This window comes from Tyto alba, unplaced genomic scaffold (genome assembly GCF_018691265.1).
Source record: "Tyto alba isolate M040663 unplaced genomic scaffold, T.alba_DEE_v4.0 Super-Scaffold_42, whole genome shotgun sequence".
In the NCBI taxonomy this organism is placed as follows: domain Eukaryota; kingdom Metazoa; phylum Chordata; class Aves; order Strigiformes; family Tytonidae; genus Tyto; species Tyto alba.
The window spans coordinates 31,985,893-32,003,256 of NW_024881318.1; the positions used below are offsets into that span (position 1 = coordinate 31,985,893).

The 17,364-nt window shown below is 38.6% G+C and overlaps 1 protein-coding gene across 2 annotated transcripts in view; it reads left to right on the top strand.

Annotated features, from left to right (window-relative positions):
- MRPS27 (mitochondrial ribosomal protein S27) overlaps positions 1-17,364 on the top strand; it is a 48,570-nt gene that overhangs the window by 19,860 nt on the left and 11,346 nt on the right. For both annotated transcript variants that reach the window (XM_033008692.2, XM_042804567.1), the window contains exons 5-8: positions 12,230-12,344; positions 12,852-12,930; positions 14,184-14,299; positions 17,097-17,199. In XM_033008692.2, the coding sequence (XP_032864583.1) occupies positions 12,230-12,344; positions 12,852-12,930; positions 14,184-14,299; positions 17,097-17,199 (413 nt within the window). The remainder of the gene's footprint in view (positions 1-12,229; positions 12,345-12,851; positions 12,931-14,183; positions 14,300-17,096; positions 17,200-17,364) is intronic.

The following is a 17,364-nucleotide window of genomic DNA, read 5'->3' on the forward strand; positions in this document are numbered from 1 at the left end:
CACTCTGCTCAGCTACCTGCGACTGTTCTTTCTGGCAGAGTCTCTGTTAACTCTTCTTCTCTTTCTGTCCTTTACTTAGTAAATCTTTGGTTTCTAGGCAGAATAAGTCCTTCCTTACTGTTTTTGTTTTGTTTTGTTTTGTTTTTTTCTTTGAAGGGGGTAAGAGGTAGGACAGGGTGGGGCAGGGGAAGTTTAAATAGAAGCCCAATCCCCTCCTATCAGCTGATGATATACCCTTACCCATTTCCTAAAATCCTGGCCTGTGTCCTGTCCCTGAAGGAGAATGTCCCCAGGCATTTCAGTGGCCTCCCTGTCTCCCCTTTGCTGAATTAGTTTGAAAACATGAGGAGCTCTGTTAAATGTGGAGTTGGTCATTTCAGGAATAAGGCTGCGGCAGCTCTCAGCGGTTGGTTTCCATCTTCACCACCCTGACAGATTTCGTGGGGTGCTGGGCTACACATCCATGAAAGGTGCTGGAGTTGTTCTTGCCTCCCAGCTTTAGTCTAATTAATGATTCATGTGCCTGTGTGGTGTACCAGGTTCTCAGTGTATTGAGGCAGATCACTGGTAGCTGGTGGAACCATGTGTTTTGATCCAGGATCTAGTTCAGGGAGCATTTAAATGGACAACAAAGAATGCTTTCTTGGGTTTGATGTTAAGATTGGAAAGGGTATACAAGAGAGCAGCTGGTAGAAACTCCTGTTTTATCAACAGCAAATGTAGACACAATAAACATTCCTTCTTGCTAAAAATGAATGGAGATTCTGATCTAATTTTTTTTTTCTTTTTCCCCTTCACTGTAGAGCTTGTCAATCTGAAAGCTCATAGATTTTGGCAACTGGCCTTGCAAGCAGAATTACACCTTTAGGAGTAGTACCTTTGTTCCAAAAATTGTTGTGGATATAAAGGTAGCTTTAATCTCTAAAGTAAACTTTATGATCATCCTCTTTAAATTCCCATTTATTTCATTCTGATCTCTCCTCTTTCACTACTGTTTTCATTTAACAAATGGAAAAAATATTCCTTTCTTCAGTCTAATCAGCCACTTTCTACTTAGTTCCATTAGGGAGTGAGTAGAGCAGGGCTAAATCCAGCCACAAGCAAAATAGATGGCCTCTGGCAGCAGACAGCTTGACGTAAAATGGACAGCCTATCCCCACCCCCTCCTTGCATACACTGCCTGTGCCAAAATTCTGACAAACCAGACTGACTGCTGGTGCTTGTAACTGGGGGTGGACAAGGTGTAGCAGCTACTGTGAGAGCATGACAGAGGAGCATTTGCAGCAGGAGTAGCACGATGCTTTCTCTGCAGAGGGGTTTCTTGTCTTCCATTGAAGTTATTGTCCTGCAGCAATCACCCCTTTTCACAGAGTTTCTCTTTTCCAGGTTAAGTCATAAAGCAGCAAGTTCATCTTGCATAAGGTACTCTTGTGTTGTTTTGAAAGTCATGATTCTTTGGAGGAATAAAATAAAAAAATCCAGACTGAAACACATCCAGTACATAATTGCACATGGTTGCAGTGTTTTCCTTTCTCTTCTCTGTTCTCCTGTGCTGCAAGTAACATGACGTGTGTAAGCGTCCTATACTGTGAGTCCCTTGGAGAACCGAATGCATGCAAACGTCAGTTTGGAGCCTGAATACAAGATCTGTGTAGGCCACTGCAGCACGGGGAAGTGTCAGGGCATCCTGGCCTTGCATCCCGCACTGATGCTCATCAGCAAAGCCAGTAGTGGGTTACATTCATAACTAGCCGTCTTGGCTGTATTCCTGTCTCAAAAGGAGAGGGGCTACAAAGTATATTGTTGCATTTTGAAATCCTCTGCCTGCTTTGAGTAGCACAGCCTCATTTTACTGCACAGCTTGTACCTACACAAGAGAATGTTTGTTCTACAGTACATGCAGTACTTAAAGTGAGGTACCTACTGTCTCACTCTTTAAATAAGACACCTGACAGTACAGTATTTTTGTGAAAAAAATAAGAGTAAACCAATCACAAAGATGCTAAGAGCTCACAAATTTCAAACTGCCTGACAAAATGCTTGAGTCAGTTTTGCCATGTTTTTTCTTGATTTGCTTACTGATCTGTGTGCTTGACATCATATACAATGGAAAAAAGGACATTTCTGTTGCAGTGGGCTTGGAAAAAGTTAAATACACTAGGAGATATGCTAACTAGAAGTTAGCCTCTGAAGTACTGTGGTTAGGGAACAGTTTAAAATATATCATGAAGGACTCAAGGATTTTTGGTTTTCATTGCTAAAAATATTTTTCTCAGGAAAATGCATGGTTGGAAGAACAAAAAAATAGCAATAAGCTGTTGCTCACTGTGATATGACATGAAATGTAAGTAGATTCATGGTGGATTGCCTGGTAGTCAAGACCTGTCTATGCACCTAACGTTTACTCTTTGAAAATGGTTATCTTTTTGATAGTGGCTGTGGCTGAAACCAGAGGTGAACATGAGCTATTTTGTCCCCTCTGTTGCAGGTGTTTATACTTAATATGAAAACCTTATTTGTTTACCTTGACAGCTTATCCTGCAGCTCTGCCTCCCCTTTGTTCATGGAGTACAGAAGGATAGCAGTGCACAAGGAAATCAGAATTTAGTAGCGAAGAATGAAAAAGGCACAGGTAGTAGGTCAAAATCAGGTTAACTTGAACTGTGGGACTATGGCAGCAAATCTGAAAAGTTGAAATCTGAACTGTGCAAATTCAGTTTTTGGAGTGTTTGGCAGCAAATGTAAGGTTTGGCTCTTCCCTTGCTTAAATTGGCTACTAAGATCCATTCAGTATTTTTATTCCTGCATCACTCTCTTACCAGCACCATTTTTTTGCCTATGTTGCATGTGGTGTGAAACTGAACAACTTTGCAGAATAAGTGGTTTGGCTCATATGCTTCTGTATTGCAATCTTTGATACTCAAGCCAGAGGAATACATCGATTGTAACCTGTGCAAGTTCAACCATGATCAAACTGAAAAGTGTCAAGGGTTGTGTCAGTGGGTGTAACATTATAGTAGTTTGAAGCTAGTGTGTGATGTATTTCCGGAAGGTATTTTGTGAAGCCTGAAGAGTTTGAGTTGAATAAATGGAAAATGCAACATTGTTATAATGTGGACTCCAGCTTTCAGTGATTTAGGTGTCTGACAAAATTATGTTAATTTTGTCTCAGGTTAAATTTAGACACCATGGTAGGCACTGTTAAAAAGTTACTGTTTGCAAATACTGTAATAGCAATGTATAGTTACAGGCTGGCTTTTTTTCCTGCTCTTAAAATTAGAAGTCACTATTGGCTTTTGTTGACTGGTTTTTACCTATACCCATGAAGTGTGCCTTTTTAATATAAAATGACAGAGGGTACTGTCATTGTTTAAGCTTAGCGCTAGAAGGCAGAAATTCTTGAACGTTGGTCCTAACTCTGATTCAGTTCCATCTGACACTGAATAAACTATTATAAAACTTGTAGTCACTGTTTTGTCAGCTTGAAGAGCCTTTGGTGCTACCTCTCTGTCCAGCTTGGTTAATGGTTACTGGAATGCAAGCTCTGCTGTAGCATCTTTGCAATAATTAATGACTAAGAGATAAAGGTTTTCTAAAGCATCTGAAGTAATATATTTTTTAAAAATGAAAAATCCAACTAGCTTTGAAGCAATTTATTACCTAAAATCACATAATCTTATGGATAGCCCTGGTTGAAGAAAGCCCATGACATAAGTACTGTTTGGTACCCAGAAGGTTTTAAATTTACTTCCAGTATAGTTCCAAGTAGAAACTAGCTTTCTGCTAGAAACAGAATTTCTGGCAGTCTTTAGCAGGAGATCTCTCTCACTCTGCAAAGTGAATCAGAAGCAAAGGTGATTTCAGCAATTGCAAATTACAAATGTGGTTTCACAGAAATTTATTTTTCGTTTTTAAAAAATTAATCTAGTCAATAACTTGTATACGAGCTTTCAGACAGGTGGAGAATTAATTGAAGTGATGATGGGTGTAGCTGGGCTAGTAAAATGGTAACGGTCAAATCTGTACTTTACTTATATGTGCCATTTTTTACAGCCTTTGTGTTAATCATTTTTTGAAGACCTGAGTAAAGATTCCAGCAGAACTGACCATTTGTTGAGCTTTAATACAGCAAGTTTTAGCCTGACACACTTAGAAATTTCTGAGATTCAGAAATCTCCCTGAGGCAAGAAATGTAGTGTGTTGTACGTTTCTTAATTTCTCTATATATGTTTTTATATGCCAGGATACCAGCAGAAGATATAATTAATAGAAGAGTTGGTTTTAAATTCGACTTTATTGTGGTTGCATGGGGACAAGTAAAGGCACTAGAGAGTATCTTACCAGAATCACTATAGCAACAGCTCACCCCATCATTCCTTGTGTTTTCCTCAGCCTATGATACCATCTATTCAGTCACTAGATTATTAATGGCATTTATATTCAGAACAAGTCATTTCAACTGTAAGCCCAGAAGTATTTTTAATAGAGGGGAATTCTAGGAGCCGTGTCCTTTACAGTCAATAGTTTGTTTAAATGTTGGGCTTTTTATTATTATTATGACAAGACTTTTACTTTTTGTTGTTAACTGTTGCTCTTTGAGTGGATTTCAGCTTTATGTGAAAGTAGCATAGATTCTTCATGTGTGTGAGAAGAAAATCTGATTTTTCTGCCTGTCTTTTCCAAAAGGAGTGAGAGAGGTAGAGGGTGTTGGGTAACAAGATGCTATTATCCTAGGAGGAGGAGAAAAATAGAAATACTATATTAAAGTTTCCCTTTATCTATTTTCTTTCCATTTGGAATATCCATTGGAGATGTGACTCTAAGCAATAAGTGAAGCAAACTTCCATGCTATTCACCTCATCATTCGCTTTTGACTGTAAAGGAGTAAAGCCGGAGAGGGGGGGTTGCTTGTTTCATAGTTTATGTTTGAAACAAAGCTTCTGAATGTTGATGAAGTGGCCCAGTTTTATTTTCTGCATGAAACTGAACTGGGCACCACCACCTTTTCTTGGTAGCAGTACTTGTACCATCGCAATGTTCTTTTCTCTGCCAGTCACACTGGGGATCCCCCCAATGGCCAGTTTTAGCTTTAGTGAGCTAGCTGGTGACCTTCCCTATAACCTGCTATGTTTAAGTATTACGGTTAGAACAAGGAACCATGTTGATACTGGATTTTTAAATGTTAAGACCATTAGTTTTTATCTAGACAAGGCCTGTGACTGATGTCCTGTTTTGCCAGGTTGAAGCAGGCATACAGAGCACCTTCAACTGAGATGATACGGAAGAAATCCTGACTTGTATTCTTCTGAGAAGTGAACTGCCATTGGTATCCTTCTGGGGAGTGCGTGGTTCTGGAACATTTGTGGCTAGAGGAGCTTTTTAGTAAACACATTTAACTGCCTGAAAGAGTTTTCCCAGGGATGAAGACTGTACTGAGAAGCAGTATGTTGTCTGAGCCTGGATGTTGCTTTTTCAGTCTGGTTATGAACTGATTAGTATAAAAGTTCAAGGCATTCAAGGCAAGCCTGTGGGATACTTAAGTTGATTGAATTGTCTGAAGGATTCCTCCTCTGCTTTGCAGATGATTGTAGAGAGGTTCAAGGCTGCCTGGTTTAACCCGATGGCGGTAGGTTGGAAGAGCTGCTACTCTCCAGTTCTGTTATGTTCACTGCCTGTGGATGAAAGGACAGATAAATAATTCAGGTACTTTTCAGAGCCAGGAATTCCAATAAATTGCCTCAGACGTTGCTGTAGGCTCTGAATCTGTTGCTGTTACTGTTTCTTTTGTGGTGGTTCTTATGTCTATGTATAAGCAGCATTTCCTTTGTGCTGCTGTAAAATGTTTCTCCATTCATACATTGTTTTGAAATTTTTAACATCTAAGATTTTGCAACTGTTTGATGATACTATTTTTTCTTTTTAACATAATGAGGCTGTTCCTTGTGTTTTACTCACAAAGATGCCTTAAATCCATCAAAAGGAGAAAAGCATTTAGTGATACAAGAGATTGACAACAATGGGCAGAAATGCCTGTTGTATCAGAAATTCAGATTGTTGTTTGTTAATCAACACTTAATAACTGGCTGTCAAAGTAGCTAGGTCAGTAAAGAATAAGCTAGATTCTAACTGCTATATGGTTGATTGCTGTATGTGGTAGTGATTGTTAGAGACTTTGCAAAGCTGAGATTTCTGTGCAGGGATGTGGTTTTGAGCAATGCAATAGATACTCTGAGTCTGCTGAATGGTGAATTCTGTGACTTCAGTTGTTAGGAGATAGTGGTTACCGAGGTGATATCCCGAGACTTCTTAAATGACTGAGTAGTATGTACTTCTACCCAGAATACCTCTCTCCCAGATCTGGTCCTTTTACCAAGTATAAGGGTTAAGAAACGAGTAAACCCATAACATCGGGGTGGACAGAAAGAAAAGCTGCATGTGGTATAACTGGAAAGCAAGACCCAATACTAAAAGTATTCTTTAAGTCTTCTGTTCAGCCTTGATGTTTGACTGTACTTCTGTACTCTAGTTTCTCCATATTTGAAAATTGATCACTTAGGCCTGTTTTAAGGCCGCATTCATCAGTGGTGTTAGAGCTCTGTGCAACTTCTAAACAAAAGATGCTGTGCAAGAAATACGCATAGGTGTGGAGGCGGAGCAAGCCTAATTTAGAAGAATTACTTTTATGGTCAAAGCAATTGAGAGCTAAATCAGTTTAAAATGGAAGATTGGGGAAAGTCAATAGAAATTAAAATAGAATAAGGGCTGAATGTGGGCTTTCTTCAGGGCGTCTGCAAACCACTTATCTTCTTGTGTAAGAGCACATTTCTGCCTCAGCATCAGACTATCCGCTATTGTAGTTGACTCATCTAATTCTTAAAGCAGTCCTGTTACTGCTTTTGGTATTTGATTTCTTATACTACGTATGCTAGTTGAATTTTTTTATTTCAACACAAAAGTGTTCCCTCTGTTTTTGCTTGAGTATAGTCAGTTAATGCATGGGCTACTTCCTGTAGGACTGATATGTTTATATGTGAAATTTTTGAAAGGTTGAATGCAAAGAAAGGTGTATGCTAAGATGCCGGCAAAGAAGAGATGGAAAAATAAAGTTTTGTTCCTGTTTAAAAGGAAATTTCAGTCCACAAAGATTTTTTCAGGGTTGTTGTCTTTGATGCTGACACATGAGCAATGCCTCTGGGTCCATTTAGAATGCAGTTGATTTTTTCCCAAGGCCTGTGTCTTTAAATGACAAACAAAGGGAGAGTTTTGGGTGATGTTTCCTTAGCCTTCCAGTTTCCAAGCTAAGTCTGCCTGGAATCCATTTGATCATTATGCATTGTAGCTTAAAAAAATGTGCCTGAGAAGAAAAAAACATGGCATTGCCAAGGAGCTTCACAGCCCTGTATGACTTGTGTAAAATGTGTTGTGGCTTTGGATTCGTTCCATTGAGAGAGCTTCTTCCTGACTTGCAGAGACATTTCTTCCAATATTTATTCATTTTAAATCTCCTTACTTACACTTTGCTTTGGACTTCTTAGAATTTTAAATGGATATAAAGAAATCTGGCACACTCCCTTCCTGATTAAAGCAAATGAACATGCAAACCCATATTTCTCTCTAGTTCTAAAAGACGTAAGAGAGATCTGAAGTATAGGTGGAAGAAATTTGTTACAGTGACTACGACTAGGCAGGTTCCTTCCTTTCCTGGACTAGATCCTACAAGGGGACTAGCAACATATGAAACCTTTTTGGTTTTAACTCTGAGAAAAGCACAGTAACACATCGAAGTGATGTGTATTAGAAATAAAGAATGGAGATTTCTCAGTCTTTCTGTTGTTAATTTCTCCACTTCCTTGCAGTGTGGCACAAGATGGCACAGGAATCTCTAAAGCATGAGAACAGAGAACAACATTATAGTACAAGAGGTTTTATTTAAGGAGTTGATTTTATGTATGGTAATGCAAAATTAGCAAAGAAAAATTCAGGTGAAATTTAGAAAGCCTTGATAAAATTTGGAGGTGTAAGAGATCATACAGTTCTGTGCACAGATCATTATGAAATACTTTCTCATTAGGTCAGACAAAGTTGGAGAAATTAAGGGGACTCTTCTTATTTCACAGATGAGGATAAAAGAAAAAACAGTGCATTACATGAGGATTGCACTGGGAATTGGATTGACCCTTAAGAAAGCCACAGAATACAAAACGCCAACTTCTGATCAGCTTAGCAAAGAATTAGAACAGATCTGCTGATGTGGCTTTTCCACTATACAGCAGAGCTGTTTCTGGTAGTATAGTACTTCTGCAGCACTTGCTCTTCTATAATCCAGCAAATCTTCCTTCACTGTCCTCCTCATTTGTGACTGTCCCCAAAGCAATGAACTCTGCTATACCAAACCTAGGGAAAATAATGCAGTCCAGCATCTTGGTGCTTCTGTTTGCTCTCAGGGTTGCTGTATTACTTCCCTTGCGAATACAAAGTATGTGAAAGCAGCACCAGAGTGCGTCACCACTTGATGGCACCAGACAAATTTGAAAGACCATTTAAAATAAATAAAGGAAGCAACTCAGCTTTTCTGCAGTGTGAGAGGGTACTAATAGAAGTAAGTCACCCTCAGCATCTGATAAACCTTTCCATTGTTCAGTTTCTTTAACACAGCATGAATACTTCAGCAGTGTTGTAAATAATGAGCAACAGGGCCTTATGCAGGAAATTAGTAAACTAAAAATGTATTCTTAGCCCAATATGCTGGCCAGTTTGTGAGCAAGAGAGAGTATGCATTTACTTGTCTAAAAACGTCCTGGTTGCCTTGTACTGAGCCTTTACATTCACTGTATCTCTTCCAGGTAACAATCATTTTGCAAATACAAAGTAATGGTTTAATGAAAATCAATTTCTGACTGCAGCATTTGAACAATTTTCCAAAATAAGGAGAATTCTAGTACCATTGCACTGTGTGCTGCTGAGATTCACAATGACCTTGATACTTCAGGAACTCCTTGTCTTGTAGATACTCCTCTTGTTCCCTATGGGGACAGATGTTCTCAGTTCAATGACTGGAAGGATGACCATATTGATTCTTTAGCCATTAACATTAAAGTGTAGCAAGAGGGAAATCCCCTAGTACTGTTGTGGATGCTTTTCCTTGTCTTTGCTGAACACATTATAAGAATCTTGTGCTTTTCAGGTTTTTATTAGTTCTCAGAAAAATGAGTTTCAGCAGCAGACATCTGCAAGATAACCTCCTAGACTTTCCATTGAATACACAGCAATTGCTAGAGGCTTCCTTTATTTAATCCACTCTGAATCCTCTGCTTTCTGTAGTTTTAACTTCCTTCTGTCTTTTCATCTGTCCATGAACATATTGCCTTGCTTAATTGTATCCTGTTTTGTGCTTCATGGAGAAAGAGAAGGAGGAAGATGTTAATGCTTGTCAAAATGACCAGCAATCTCCTCTTTTCCCTCATTCATTTTCAAATAAAAATGTCTGTGACAACATTTGGTTAGTTTGCCTAGGTTAGCTGAAAAAACAAATAGTCTGTTGGCCTCTTTTCTCATCTGGTAGAACAGAGACAGAGCTCATCCCAGCATTATATGGGTCAGAAATAATTAAAGATTGCAGCGTACCTGTTTCCCTTTCACTTCCAATTCTCCTTCTACTGCATCATGGATTAATGGAAGTGTGTACATGTTGAGGTATCATGTACATGTATATGTATTGCATTCTTGTTGACATGACAGAAGAATTTTGGCACCAGTTCCATCTCTTCATTCCCAGGCAACTGTTTTGTAATTAGTTGTTAGAATTAATTAAAAATTCTTTGACTGAGAAGCTGTTTACTTTTTATTTGCATAGTACCTAGTGCAGTGGAGACCTGGTCCCAGCGTAGAGATCTTAATAGTAACATGCAGTGATTGTATGTGATAGAACCTGTAGTTGTCCATACACACGCACACACACTCGAATCAGTCTGAGCCCTATAAAGCTCATGCAAAGATTTTTTTTTTTAAGAGTTTTTCTAACATGTTTCTGAATTTTGTGCATATTGATTCCAGAAACTTGTGTTGATAGAGAATCAATTTCATCTTGTTTCTAGACCACATCACATCCCTGTTAGACCTTTTACTGTCCAAGTGCAATTTGACTTGGTAACCTTGAAGCATTTCACTATTACAGTAGGCTGTAGCATTCCCAAAATGCAGGAGGTATTGAGTGCTGTCTCGCACTGTGGTGTACTCAAGAGAATAAATGCAGCTCTGCAAAAAGTTGGATATTCAAACTCATTAAAACTTCTGGTTTTTGTTGGGTTTTTTTTTTGTTTGTTTGTTTGTTTGTTTTTTTAGTGTTTGCTTTACTCCTATGTACCTAATTAGTACGAAGAATGCCAAAGATTGTATCAAAGGAAAGGCCCAAGTCTTTGTGAGCATCAATATCATGTTTTTTATAAGACAGGTCTGTTGTTTTCCACTTGTGAAACAATATTAACCATTTAACGAAGCAATTTTAAAAGATGCTGGGTGCTGGTATTGCACTATGACCCCTTTTAAATAGCTGGTGAAACAGTCTGTAGCAATTAGATAATTGTTTCATCAAAATATGGTCAAATTCAGCTGCCTGTAATTGATGCTTCCTGTAAGCATTATTGAAACAGGACTTTAATGAAAGCAAATATAAGTTCTCGCTGTTCCTAATATTTGAACTCCAGAGGGAAGAAAATGGAAAGTAATTAGAGCAACAAAATGAATGTTTGTAATTTAATATTCAAAGCATGCTTTTCTTTTTCTGTTAAATTTAATTTAATGGGGAGATTTCATGTGCCACTTATAAAGCTGTATATTTAGACCTTGTACAGTTGTTTAGCTCCGCTTTTGGCACAGATGTCTTCTGCATTCTGAAGGCCCACTAGGCTACAGTACTTTTCCATGCTTGGTCATCTGTGTAGCCCTCAGCTGTGGGATGCAGTACGCAGAGATTTACTGAGGGGGAAAGAGAGTTGGTGGCCATGTTAATCTGATAAATGTTCTGGAAATCATGCTCACTCAGATGGAAGAGCCAACCCTACCTCTAAACGGTGCTGCAGCTTGGCTTGAGGCTGCAAGCATCTGCACATGAGCCCAGCTCAGTCATCGGCGTTTTCTACAGGAAGTGGCAGTCACTTCTGTGCTGGGCACTGAGTCCATTTTTCATGCATACAATTTGAATTGAGAAAGGTTGTGTGCATCTCTTCACTCTGGGGTATGAAATTCAACCCAGGTCCAAGGCAGCAGCTCCTGCCGCTGTACTCTTAATTGGTTCTTGAGTCTTTGCCAAACGTAAAGCTCCATATGCGCTCTGTCACCAGTTCTCCAAATACAGAGCAAAGTATATATGTCTAAATAAGGATGAAATAAAAGAGGCTGAACTTTAAAGTACTTAATTTTACAAATTGATTGAGCACTGGAATTGGTTGCCTGGGAAGACTGCCTGAAGCCATGGCATGAGGTGTTTCGGAACAGGTTAAAGGAACATCCAACCAGAACAAGGCAGCTGGTGCAGGGGGCCAGGGGAGGGCTTTCCAGCAGTTTCCCCTTGCAAGAGATATGCCTCACTGATGAAGCATTTATAAAGCAACTGAAGCATGTAGCAATCCAGGGTTGGCCTATGGTGAGGCACAATGAATTCGTAAGTGGTTGAAGTAAGGCATGAGTTAGAGAGAGTGGGAGACACCAGATTACACAGGCTCCAAAGGTTCAGACCCAGCTGTGTTTTGATGTTATTCTGATACTTGCTGATGTCATCTGTCAGGGAGCAGTGCTTCTCTTTGATGAGACCAGCAACAGTACGATGTTATATGATCAGAAGGACAAGGTTGAAAAGTACTACAGTGTTTATAGCAGCCTCAGCTGACCTTCATAAATATACCACGTTATTATTTTATGGTATTCACATTTTCAGAGGAAAAGCATTAGGCTTTCTGAAAAGTGAGAGGTTTAAAATATTATGCGTTTATGAAGAGGTCAGATTCCCCCTTTGTACACACCATTAAATTGTAGCAAAGTTTTGTTTATCTTACTTGAAAGGGCTATATGGAGCTCTTTGGAGAGCAACGATTGACTGCAAAGTCAAATACAGGCAGATTTATATTTGAGATCATGAAAGGCAGGGGTTCTGAAACTCAGTTTGTTGATTTCAGAATTTATTTCTGTGATAACAAAGAGTCATATTGTCACCTGGACCATTATCATCCTTTAGGTTTCGGCATAGTCCAAATTGCTGGTACTTGAGAGACTGGACTGTGCACAGCTGGATCAGACAGTGCCTAAAATATGGTGCACAAGACAAAGCCTTATACACATTAAAAAACAAGGTAAGTTTTTACAAGGAAAAGCCATGAATATATTTGATCAGCTTTTCTGGACAAGTGTGGCTTACGTGGAATCCCTATTGCAGCCAGATTCTGTAGACTGTGGTTTTAAGTTTATATAATTCTTTGTCAAAACAAAAAATAATGTTGCACTTAAATTTTAGCTAAAGCAGTTTTTATTTCCTCTTCTTTTCTGGGAAGCTTTTTGTTTTTAAACAGTGTTGTTGTCCAAAATATGCTAGATGCAGGAGAGGTATAAAAACCTGATAGGCAATACCCCTCCTGATCCCAAGGGCTCAGATAAAATGCCAAAATAAGTCCAAGACATCAAAAGTTTAAAAGTTTACATCATGGGAGCCATGCTAATCTCCTTGTGTTGCTTGACTAACTGTCACATTGCAGCAGTGTGCAATGCCATAGTTCTCATCTTTCTGATACCTGCAGTGCTGTGCTTGGGAAGATTTGAACAGGTTTTCACGCTGATTTTTTTTTTTTTTTCCCCTTCTTCAGGTTCAATATGGAATTTTCCTAGATAATTTTACATTCAATATTTTGTTGGATTGTTTTATAAAGCAGAAGAAATATGAAGGTAAAAAAATATGTACTAATTCTGCATCTTTAGTTATATGCTCTTATATCTGCAGAGCCTTTCTCTGAATTAAAAAATTTTACCCATATTTTCTCTGAAGTTACCTTAAAATCATGCTTTCGCCTTTCTTTAAATTACTTTTCTGCATGTTTATACCTCATTTGTGATGGGTTTTTATTCATTGTATAGTTTTAAAATACATGCAATTCACAGTTTCTACAAGTCTGACTGGCATGCTAACGACATCATCAGAGTTATTAGTGACAATTAGAGTGTTACAGGAATTGAAATGCATGTTGGTAGAGTTCATCTTACCTACATTTAGCTGTTCAAAAGCTACATATCTAAACTGCTTGTCTAGACTTTCTGCCTGTCACTGGAGAGAGCCAGCTATGCTGAATTGACATGTTGAGGTGCTCATCTTTCACTATTGGCTGTTTTAAGTGTTGAGATGAATAATCCTCTTGTGTTTGATGACAAATATTTAAGATTTTCATTTCACTGCAGGTTTTCTGGTACTGTAGTCTTGCAGTGAGCTTTTCTTTTCATAAATGTCTTGTAAAACGAATAACTGAAAGGGACAAGAGAATTTCAGGACTTCTTTGTAGCTTTTATCGTAAAGGTTTTGCTAAATGGCAGATTAATACCTGTATTTATTGCATTTTGAGAACCCCCTATTCCTCCTTATTCCATCCATATTTATTTTCTGTGACAGGCTCAAGGTCTTTTGTTTAACAAACTGTCCTTGACAAGGAGTGTCACTGGAACTCTGTGGAGCTCCTCCACAGCAGTTTGCTGGATACAGTGAGTGATGTCGGTGATCTGTGACAACATTTCTGCTGCATGGTAGTCTCCTGTCACCTTAAGGGCAGTGAATTTAAACCAGTCTTTTCTTGTTTGTAATCTAAACTCAAGAACAAAGAAGTCATTTGTAGAGATTTTTTTTTTTTAATTTTAATGATTGAAAGGCTGAGCAAAGAAACAATAATTGAAGAATGTAGAGCTAAGATGAGTTTGGAAAGCTCCTTTCCTGTGGTCCCATGCTATTCAACCCATTCTTCCTTCTCACAGGGTGTTTGAATATCCGAAGCGAGTAAGATGAATTTTATCTTACTAGTCATAAGAAATCTTTAACTTTGTCCCTAGCTACTTCAAAACATACTACAGCAATAAAGTATCAGTGAACATGAGCGGGTGCAAAAGGGAGATATGTAAATTTGCACTTGCTGATGATTTATTGTTTTTCTCCATAGATGCTGTGTCAGTAGTAACAGAGATCATGCTTCAAGAAAGTTTTGATGAATTCTCAACACAGCTTATTTCTCTCTATGTTTTATACCAGTACCTGGCAACCAAGTCTGAACATACGGTAAGCTGACCACACTCAAAATGATACACAAAGCCTCCATTTCTAAGTGTCATGGTGCAGTAAGTTGGGCATTCAATCTTGAATGTATTTTTGTTCCCCTAAATTTACCTGGGAAAAATAAAGACTCCGTTTTTTTCCGTCATTTTTACAACACCAGAATAAAGGAAAAAAAAAAGAACAAAATATGAAAGCCATCAAATAACTTGTCACTCCTTTTGCTTTTTTCTCTGAAAATGAAGGTGTGTTGGGATTTTCAGATGTAATGTATGCCCGTTGGAAGGTTACTAAATGACATTTCAGTTCAGTTCAAAAAGGGCTCTGTCAGTTAACAAAAAAAATCCTGTCATCTATTGTACAGGACTCTTAAGATGACTATTGCTCACCATTAAAGCTTGGGTATGGTGATGTTACAGAATGATAAAGCATTTTCATTAGGGTTTCTACTATCCAGTTTGGCTTTATGTGTATTGTTTCTAATATGTTTTTATTTTAAAACTAAATTTGTTCATCTTTCTTGTCTCCGAGGATTAGAGGGTTTCTTGTTCACATCTCAGTTGCTTAAGGCCAAGATGACAGTTCAGGCTCTTGGAAGTGGCATTATTCTACCTTTGCAGAAGGGGCTCAGTTAGGTATCAGCAATGGGCTCTGCCATTTTCATCATTTTAGGCAGTGACTTTTCATGTAGTTTGGCACAAGCCTTCAATAGCATGTTGTCATCCATATGGAAAATGCTTGAAGCCTCCATTTGTTTTACATGAAGCATCTTCCAAAATGCATATTACAATATTACACAAGCCTTAAGGTTTTACTCAACTGGGTTGTAATTTCAATTCTCACTATAGAAAACAGATGCGCATTTGCACTGTTATGTGTTCTCCTTCATTCTCCAGAAGTCAAGTATGCATGATCACTTAAATATAAAAAGTGGAGGGACTGAAATCTCATTTTCCCATTGTGTTTGTCCATGTGTGTGTATCCTCACTGCAAAGACAAGCAATTGTCAATATGTATAGCACTTCATGAAAGCTGAATATGCAAGCAAGGGTGGTGTGGTCATATAACATATTTAAGGCATGCATATTTATATAGCAGCATTTTGAAAAAACCCATGCAAATACAGCAATAAGTCATATTTTTATATGTATACACCATACAGAGTACCATTCAACACCTCATAATGCTCAGTACCATTTTTCTTTGTTTGATTTAAGAAGTGGGGGTAGACAGAGTTATGAGATCTTCTTGACTACTCCTGAAAATCCCCTTCCCTTTTCCCAAGGTGTGAGACAGGTCAGCCAGTGTCCTGTTGCAGACAGACCCTTGGCCATAGCTTAGGGTCCAGCAGCCTGATAAATTGTTTTTTGAGAGCTGAATCTTGGGCAATCTGACTATGTTAGTCCTTAGGGTGTATAGCAGTGGTGATAGAGAGCTTCCATTTTCTGCTGTTGTAAACACCACTGAAAGCCTGACTGGTCTTGGCTCTTCCCAGAAAGTTTCATTCTTAACTGCTGCAAACAATCAGTATGATTGCTAATCCACTGCAAAGATGTTAACATTAAGTTCTTGCAGTTCCTCCAGCTCTTTGAGCCAAATGGGCTATCTCCCAAAATAACCTAGGCTGCTAAAAGCCCTGTTTTTCCAGTTGCATCTAATTTTACTGTAACATTCAGCTGGAGTGCCGAATTCAGTATGAAACAGCCCTATCTCCTTGTATCCCTTTTCTGGGTCAGTCAAATACCTTGCCTGGCTGTCAGGTGATGGTATTTTGTGTCAGATGATAACATGCAAATTCTTGTAGCACCTGAATGGAGACACAGAAAAATGCCATACCTTGAAAAGGCATCTCTGAATAATGCATTAAACCAGAAGGTCGAACCTTTGTGCTTTTAAGGACTCAGGGTACCTCAGGGAATTCTTCAGAAGGCTTCTTCCTTTCACCAGGGATATTTGTTTCAGGTTGTAAGGTAATAAACAAGACAGTGAAGTACCCTGCCACAAAACCCATGTGTTAGAGAGTTAGACTTCCTCCAATCAATTGCCTTTTATAGCTTCCTTTTCCTCATTTTATTCCCAGTTGGAGTTCTTCAGCTTCTTTCACTTGCAGTAAAGAGACACTTATCCTTGATGTTTGTGCTTCTCTGGTCTTGAAAAATATACTGTATGCAAACCAAAATTCACACTACTCTTGTGGTTTTAATATACTTACTGATTGGGTGCCCTTCTTTAGCCATCACTGGTGGTCTGGCTCAGACAGCTGGTACTTCTCTCTAGCTAGGGAGGCAGCTGTATTTAAGATCCTGGGGCATACAGTGATCTTGGTGAGTTGCATATGTTTTCACAGTGCAGATTTTGGACTCAGAGCAGCCATTAGCAGCATATTCTTCTCTCCACATTTTACAATTCTAGTGAGAGTGGAGCATTTATCTTACCACAACTGCTCTAGTGAAGAAGCCGTATAATTTTTTTCTTCAGCAGCGTTAGCCTGAAGCAAGTGGTAGGACATACAGGACAGAGACAGAGCTTGGCCACTGTAACCCTCCGTCCTGAAGAAAATACACTGACTTCCATGCAAAATCTCAAACACTCACATTTCACTGTCTTTTTGAAAGAGAGTTGTTCCTCTGTATAATATGTACTGTTCCTCAGGATATATGTACTGTAACTCTGAACACTAGACATGTTTAATGATTCTTTACTGCTAAGACATGTGATGAAAGCCACATGTTCTGTCTTTGACTGCTGCCAATTCATGTTTGTGTTTGTCAAGGAACACTTACTTAGTTTACATTATTTGCAGTGGGAAGAGGAGAGAAATATTGGAGCATCGCTAATGCTTACAGGTCTAAAGCAAACAAGCACTGTGGGTTTTAGCTCCCAGCTGTATGGCTATGCATTCCTTGGTAAGTTTTACCTCCCTCACAATCACCTTTTCCCTCTTGTCTTCAGTGTCTGAATTAAATTGGCATCTTTGCTTTATTAAAATATAATCAAGGAGATGGTTAAGAAAAAAAAGGCAGAAATAGTGGAAGAAACAATTTCAGAGTTAAAACTGAGTCTGTTTTGTA